The 8,034-nt window shown below is 53.7% G+C and overlaps 1 protein-coding gene across 1 annotated transcript; it reads right to left on the bottom strand.

The window, feature by feature from the left end:
* Positions 1–2,436: 2,436 nt before the first annotated feature.
* Positions 2,437–7,789, bottom strand: LOC144129958 (uncharacterized). The gene has a single exon (XM_077664012.1). It carries the CDS (start codon positions 7,787–7,789, stop codon positions 2,462–2,464), a length of 5,328 nt encoding a protein of 1,775 aa, XP_077520138.1. The 3' UTR covers positions 2,437–2,461.
* Between the last annotated feature and the right edge of the window lie 245 nt (positions 7,790–8,034).

Here is an 8,034-nt window from a genome sequence, read left to right as displayed (position 1 = left end):
CTCAGAATGGGCTGGCCGTCCACATAAAGCGTGTCTGGGCGGTTGTCTGATTTTTTGCCCATGCTCTTGGATGCGTGGCTCCTTATACCCGCATTATACGGCGGGTGTTGAATAAACTTTGACAGCCTGGCGCATTGGTAGTTGGAGCTCTTCTTCTTGATCGATCATGTGAGGCAGGGTGAAGTCCAAGTTGTCCAGAAGGGCCCAACCTGCTTGTGTAGATGCTAGAGGGTTCAGTTACGAGAGCCTCTGTACCTCCCAGATTTCGCCGAGGGTCTTGTGTTCGCCCAAGGCCAGTAGGCGGGCTGTAGATGATTTTGAGAGGCCGAGGGCCGTCTTGTATAGGCAGTGCGGATGAGTTCGAGTTTTTCGGTCTCTGCTTTGAGTCGGAGACGTGCACTGCCGTACGTGATCCTCGATATTATGAAGGCTTGTGATAGGCGAACTGTGTCTTCCTCCTTGAGTACGTGGTGATTATTTCGAACGCGGCTTAGTGTCCTATAGTGATTTGCGCGATGAAAGTGGTAAGCTTGTTAAGTGTGGTAGGGTCGCCGCTCTCTCTTGGGATAAACTGGCCCAGTATATTGAGTTCTCGACAAATAACCCGTGATTACACAGCTGCGACGGTAGTGGAAAGAGCAAACACATTCCGGAGATCTTTTCTTTGTCTTTCCGCGCATGCGCAGCTTCTTGAAGCGCGGAGATTTTAAGGTGCAGAGTGGGATGACGCGATTCTCCGAATAGTTATGCAAGTCAACCCGACTTCCGGCGGTCAGCTAGCGGGCATGCTAGATCCTGAAACAAGCAGGCATCGCCCCCATAAACCTGACACTAGTTAGCCAATAACATCAGCTATCACACATAATCGCATTTCCAATCATATCAAAAGATATGACGCCACACCTCCATGACGGTCGACGTCAAACACATGCAAACAATTGCCGCAGAGACAGGACATGTATAACAATATATGAGGGCGCGACACGGTCTAATATGGAGTCAAATGCGTATGCAGTATATGCACCCGGACAGACAGCAGCAGTCACTCACACAGTGGGGCCATTTTACAACCCTCCCAAAATAACCGCTCTAGAAACTCACGCTATAGTATATGCCAGTCAGGAAGCATTTCTACTCACTAAACACAACGTCAGTAACATGAACATCTATACAGACTCCAGCAAAGCCATTCGCCATACACAATGCAGACTACTGGAAACTCACCTACATGACGTTCAAGTAGAATCCTACAACAGCAATCTGAACATCACACTCTGCGTTGGATACCTGGCCATGCTGGGATCGAGGGAAATGAGTTAGTTCATCAACGGGCCCGTGAAATCAACATCCGGGCGCCTTCGTAACCCTGGTCAAATCCAACGTCAGCCGAAGACAAAAAAAGAGCATATAGCTGAACACTACCAGAATACCGGGGAAAATCACATTTCACCCCAACCTCACAAAGCCATTCGCAAAGTTCAGATTAACGCTCTCCTCACCCCACTAATGCTGTACGACTTCGGGTGGCGTGACAGCTCACTGTCCCAACTGTCCAGAGATCAGGGCAAACACAAAGCACATTCTGTGCTCATGTAACACTGCCATTACTTGAGCACGGTGTGTTGCTGGGCGAGTTGGTTGTGACATTGTGACATTGCACACTGTGTGTCTCGTCCTCCCTTCGTCCGTCGTCTGCCAGCGCTTCAGTGTTCACACTGCCATTACCTCTCCTTACTTCCCTTAACCTCCCCTCCTTCCTGGAGTGCTTGGCTTTACTCGGGCTGGGCAGATTATCAGCGTGCCTTAGCGGAGCAAGCACTTTTCACTGGGCTAGATTTCTCGCTTCTACGAATAGCATTAGCAAAGCAAAGGAATAAAATCCGACAGTATAGGCTTCTGGGTTTGAGACCAAAGCGCTGGAAAGACTTGAGCCGTCATTTCTGTCAGCACTCATTCTCGCCTAGCAAGCTCCCTTTAACGGGCAGTTCATAGTAAGCAAGCATGCCAGGATTCAAACAAGTGTTTTGATATTAGTTTTCATGCATAGCCGGCTGTCAAAAGGATCATCAGCCTGACTACGCCCACTGCAGGGTAAAGGCCTCTTCCATGTATCTCCAATTAACCCTGTCCTTCTCCAGCTGCGCCCACTGTATGTCCGCGAACTTCTTGATCTCATCCGCCCACGTAACTTTCTGCTGCCCCCTGCTACGCTTGCCTCCTCTTGGAATCCACTCAGTCACCCATCAAGACCAGCGGTCCTTAAGGACACAACGCACGCAGCAAATGAGCACTGCGGAAAAGAAGTTTCAAGCTGAACTCTGTTTTCGGCTACGGAAGAGGCAGCAATATTTATTTGCAAAAACAAAACAAAAAAAGGAAGCTAGAGACGGAAAAGAACGAGAGCAGGATGGGGGGAGAGGGGGGGGGGGGGGCGGATTCAACAGATATGTGGAGATAATATTCACTTGCGCTTCTCCTTTCGCGATTTGGACTTTTTCCCTTTTACGTCCCTAACCTGCGGTGGCCTTCCACGATCTTGCTGACGACCCTCATCGCGGCTAGTTGAAGGCTGGGGAGCGTCAGCACGTGGTTGGCCAGAGTCTGGCTGCCTAGCGCTGGTTCCTGGCGACGATCCCTCCGAAGCGGGCGTTGCCGCCCCAGAAGGATTCTCGGCCCCGTGCTTACTATGGTGCTGACTGCGGCGCTGCTTCCGCCTTCTCGAGGAACTACGCCTCCGCTTGCTGCTCTTCGATCGCTTGGCAACAGTGTCGGGGACTCGCTCAGGCCCGTCTATTTCCGTGCGCGGTATGGCGAACTCGAAAGGAGGGAGGCAGAGGAAGTAGTACTGATCCGGCTCTTGCGTCCAGTCCGAATCCGGGGACGCAGTAGTGCTGAACAGCTCGCTTGGCTGCGGAGGCTCGTATTCGGCCTCCGAAGACGGCGTGTGCGTGTAGTCGGGGACGTGGAGGCCCTCGTAGAGCGTGATCTGCTCCTCCATAGTGTCGAAGTCGTCGTCTGCAAAGCTACCCTCTCCCGATGGGCTGTCCCTTGTCACGACCGGATGTGGTAGTCGCTCCACCAAGCGCCTGTCGTCACTTCCGGATGCGATGCTCTCTGTCGTAGTACTCGCTAATGTAGTGGCCTGATGTGCCGTGCTCTCGGTCGCTGAGGTCTCCTCCGTGACATGCGGCTGCCCTACTTTTGATCTCTTCTGTGCTCCCGAAGCCGCGTCTTCTGCCATCGCGAAGTGAGGCGACATGGTCTGGGAAGGTCCGCGCTCTTGAATTGCAACGAGCGGGCCCATTTTCTCTATCCCGCTCCTCAATGGCTCGCCTTCCTGTTCACCGGCTTTGTGCTCCTCCGTCACTGACGTATCGCTATCCAGCACTGTACTTTCGGCGGCGGTGCTCTCTACTAATGAGCTATCTGAAATTGTGCGCTGTGGTATCCCAACTAACGCATCAACATTTTCGACCACTCTACTTTCCACCGTTCCTTTTGGCTCGGTGGTCCTATGCGAGGAGGTGTCTTGTTCCGCCACAGACCTTCTTCCTTCTGGCACTGCAGCGTCAAAAGCACCTCTGCTCGACGGGGCGCCTTCTATTGTTTCAACCAGTTGTCCCATGTTTTCAGGCGTTCTGATCCCCATAGTCTCTAATCCCTGTTCGCTGGTCCTTCTTGAAGTAACTTTCTGCGGCGTTGTCGGTGCGATTATCTCCGATGGGGCGTACTCCGCCGGACTCCTTTCTGGCGCTCGGCCTTTCATTGGCTGGACCTTCCGTTCAGTTTTTGCACGTGAGCCCGGTTCCTGTGGCGCCAATGGAGCTGTTTGTTTGGCCAATGGCTTTGTTTTTTTGGCTTGTTGTTGGCCAATGGCGCCATACGCTTGCTTGAGTATGTCCTCACGTGGGCTGGAATGGCCTGTTGACCCCGTCGTTGTCGTTGCTCGCTGGTCGGATTCGCTTTTAGGCGGTGAGACTCCGCGCTGTCCGTAAGCGCCTTCTGGTGATGTTTCCGCGGGATGCTCGAAAGGATCAATATTGCCTTCGAAGCGTTTGTCGACGGCGTACCCACTCTTTGGGCGCTCGACCAACTTGCGCTCAGACTGATGATCCTTCTTGAGGTCTATTCTTCCATCCTTCGCGCGAGCGGCGGCCTTCTGCGGTGATGTGTCCAAAGCCACCGGATGCTGTACCGGCTTTGTCGTAACACCACCACCTTCTTTGAAATGTGCGAGTGGTCCAGGAGAGGATTCTAACTGTTCTACTGAGACGATCAGCCTCGATGGATCAGTATCTTTGCCGCTGTCGGATAGGCGGGTGTCTTTGGTGACCTTCACTGCCGTATCCGGCAGGCTAGGAGGCTGTGTCCTCGATTCTTCAGGAAGTTCACGTTCCGCAACCTTCACAACGCGTTCAGTTGGGAACAGCGGCGTTACAACGGCCTCTTTAGGTTCACACCCTTTCTGGTCTGCTTGAACTGCTTCCAGCCTATCAGACCCTTCGTTATATGCAAGCGACCCCATGTAAGATTCTTTGAGAGGTAGTGTTGGGTAACCGGTATACTCTTCTAACTTATCGTTTTTGCCGCCGGAAGCAACAGGCCAAGCTTCCTTTGGTTCATCAAGCTCACCTTCAGCGCCACGTTCGTGCAGTTCGTTGCTCTTTTGTGTTCGAGGAAAGGGCATCTTCGTGACAACCGGATGAATGCGGCTCAGTCTCCTGCTCTGGACGAAGACTTCTTCAGGCGACGGTATGGGTGACGGACTTTCATAGCCTGGGTGACTGTCGCTTTCAACACTAGTACCGTACTTCTTAGAAGCCGGCTTGAGAGGAGGACTATCTGTTGTCGGTTCCGGAAATAGCACCTTAACTGACGCTGGTGGTTCGAGAGGCACTGTCTTAATTTCGTTAGGCGTTTTACCGGGCTTAAAGGAAGCTGGTTCAAGTTCCGGTATTCTAAGCTGTTTCTCTTCCAAGGGTTGATTGAAGCGGATTGCATCTGCTCTGGCAATTTCATCCGATTTAAAGACAACTGGGCTCGATTCTGGCATTGTGTGAACACGTTTTTCTTCCGGGGGTTGAATGAATCCGATTCGTTTTGAGTCCATAGGAGATTCTGCTTCTAAGGTTGGTGGCTGCGGTACCATTACGGGGACTGGAGGACATCGATATGCTTCTATAATCGGCAACTCGCCCTTTTCATCGTGCGTAGAAAAATCTCCGTGCTTCAAAATTTCAGTCGATTTCTTTTCTGCAATCATCCGACGTTCATCCACATTCGCGCTTTTCACGTCTTGACTATCCTTGGCAGAGGGCGCAGAAAAAACTTGCACATTTTTTGTCGGAGTCGAGTGAGCTCCAAAGAAAAACTCAGCTTTTTCTGGAGACCCAGGAGAATCGGCGGTTTTATCTTCAGACGCACGTCCCCGCTTCTTGCCTTTTCGTTGTTTGGCACTGCCCAAAGTGCGGCCTTCTTCCATGGTATTCTCTACGAAGCCGTGGCCAACTTGAGGCGTTTCACCGGTTCGAAAGGTAGGTTTCGGCTCGTTGCTTTCCACGAATTTATGCTCGACAGAAGGCCAGCCAAACTGTTCCTCTTCTAACAGGAAACTTCCGGTCGCATCGCAAGAGCCTCCCTCTTTCTCCATCTGGGTGTCGTGCACTACCTGGGGACGCTCCTCGTCGCCGATCATGGTCGTCACTGAATCTTTTCGATGCTGCATGCCATCGAACATTTCGCGTCTTTCCGTGTGCAGTAGTGGCTTGGGGGGCTTTTTCTTGCCGGCTTTCTTTGGCTGTACGGAAAAGGTTGTCGGAGGCACGGAGCCTTCCGCCCCTTCCAGTGTTGCTCGATCTACAATGTCCTCCGCCTTTTGCGCTGGGCTCAACGTGAACGGTTCTTTCGAAGTTTGTTTCACCTTGGCTTTTTTCCGCGAAGAGTCAAGCTCGGCAGGCGGTTCTTCGGCGGCTCCCCGCGCCTTCGGCTTCTTGCCTTCCTCAGGAAGAAGTGGCAATTCCACGATGGGCTCTTCTCCGACTTGCTCCGCTGCCTCCTTTTCCAGCGGAGTCGTAGATGGTGTCCCCTTCGATGTATCGGACTTGCCCGGAACACGCCGACGCTGTTTCTTGCGCGAAGGCGCAGGCCCGTCTATAGCCAGTTCTTTTTCCGGTTTCGGAGAGGTCTCCTTAATAATCTCCTCTTCAGCAGGGAAGCTCGCTGGACCACTTGGCGCAAGTTGCGAACGTTCCTCCTGTGTATCCTCTCCAATGCCTTTCTTTTTTCGCCGTTTTTTCTTTCGTGAACTCGTATTTTCATCTGTCTTCTCCGATGGTTTAAATCCTACGTGGGGCTCTATGGCTGTGTCTGGCTTACCGCTCGCAATAAGTGCGAGCATTGGCGCTTTTCCTTCGACGGCGGTATCTAAGTCCTTAGACTGGGGTTTTTCAGAAGGCACATCCAGATCATCCAAAACCAGGTCGCCCGAAGACTCTACGCACTGTATAAACCTAAAAATATCAGAATCGGTAAAGCTCTTCTTCTTCTTCTTCTTCTTGGGGCTTCTGCGCTCCCGCTTCTCTGGAGGCTTCTCTTGGGCCGCTATCCACGCGCCGCGTATGCGTCTATCGAATATGTAGGCGATGCCCGTCATAATAACAACTTCGGCACAGATAAAGTAGAAAGGCGTGAGGGGTGACGGTGGAATAGTCACTCTGAGATAGAAGCTCGCTCGGTCCTGGCTGTGGCCGTTGTCCACGAGGCACGTGAACAGAGCTTCGTCCCGCTTGTCCAGTCGCCGAACGACGAGGGTCTCGTATTCGTCGCTCAGCTTGCCGCCATACTTGAACTTGGAGTTTCGGTAGGCGCTGAGCAGGTGGCCGTTCCTGTACCAGCGGATGGTCGGCTTGGGATATTCGTTGACCATGCACGACATGAAGCCGTCTTGGCCCTCCTTGAAGGGCTTCGAGTGGCTGGTGCGGATGGCCACTTTCAGCCCGACCACGATCAGCGCCGTCTCGTTGAAGACGCGACCGAGCGCGACGCAGCTGTAGTTGCCGACGTCGCTCCGCTCCGGCTTGTTGATCACCAGCGACTGGTCTTTCTCGTCCAGGGCGTACTTGCCGCCGGACGATGGCAGGGTGGCGTTCTCCTTCAGCCAGACGATCTTCGCCGTGCGGTCGGCCGGGTAGTCGCACTTGAGGCGCAGGGCGTCGGCGCCCGGCGTCAGCGTGATGCCGGAACCCGGGAACCCCTCGTTGGTGCGGATCGTCGACTCGAACACGTTCAGCGTGACGTCACTCTCGGCGACGAGCCGCGGGCAGCGCTCGTGCCACGCCGAGCACTTGTACGAGCCCGAGTGCGCGGCCGATGCGTTGTCGACGCTCAGCAGTGGGCTGGACACGCGGCTCCGGTCGCCGAAAAGCCAGCTGACGTGCGGGACCGGGCGGGCGTATGCGTGGCACTCCAGCTGCACGCGCGCCCCGAGCGGAGCGGCCACGGTGCTCTGTGGCGGCTCTAGGCGCACGGGCGTGACCAGCTGCAGGACGTGCGCCACCGACGAGTCGTTCGAGCCCCGAGTAGAACAGCCGTACGCGCCGGCATCCTCATCGTTGGCCGTGCGGATCTCCAGGGTTCTACCGGCGGCCACGAACCGGTCGTCGTCGGGGAATAGTTCCTCGCCGCCCTTGAACCAGGTCACACTCTCCCCTTCCGGAGCGGAGACAGGGCAGTGCAGACGGAGCGTTTCCTGCGGAACCTGTGCAGCCAAGCGCAGCTTTCTGTACTTCATTTCGCCAGTAGAGTGTGTTATATGACAACATGGCGGCGAGTATTTTGGTATCGGCGTCGATTTTATGCAGTGCTTGTTCGCAACCGATACCAGAATGCAAAACACTAAGTGAAAAAGGCAGTACGTGCGATTTATCGATACGTAAAGGCGTGCGAAGTTTAATATTCTGTCCATATTTGCATTACATGTTTAACCTACACAGGAAGTCATGTCAGCCTTGGTACGGAATATTTTCAAACAAACGC

Source organism: Amblyomma americanum, chromosome 4, assembly GCF_052857255.1.
Source record: "Amblyomma americanum isolate KBUSLIRL-KWMA chromosome 4, ASM5285725v1, whole genome shotgun sequence".
Taxonomy (NCBI): domain Eukaryota; kingdom Metazoa; phylum Arthropoda; class Arachnida; order Ixodida; family Ixodidae; genus Amblyomma; species Amblyomma americanum.
This window is presented reverse-complemented; position numbering and strand designations above follow the sequence as displayed.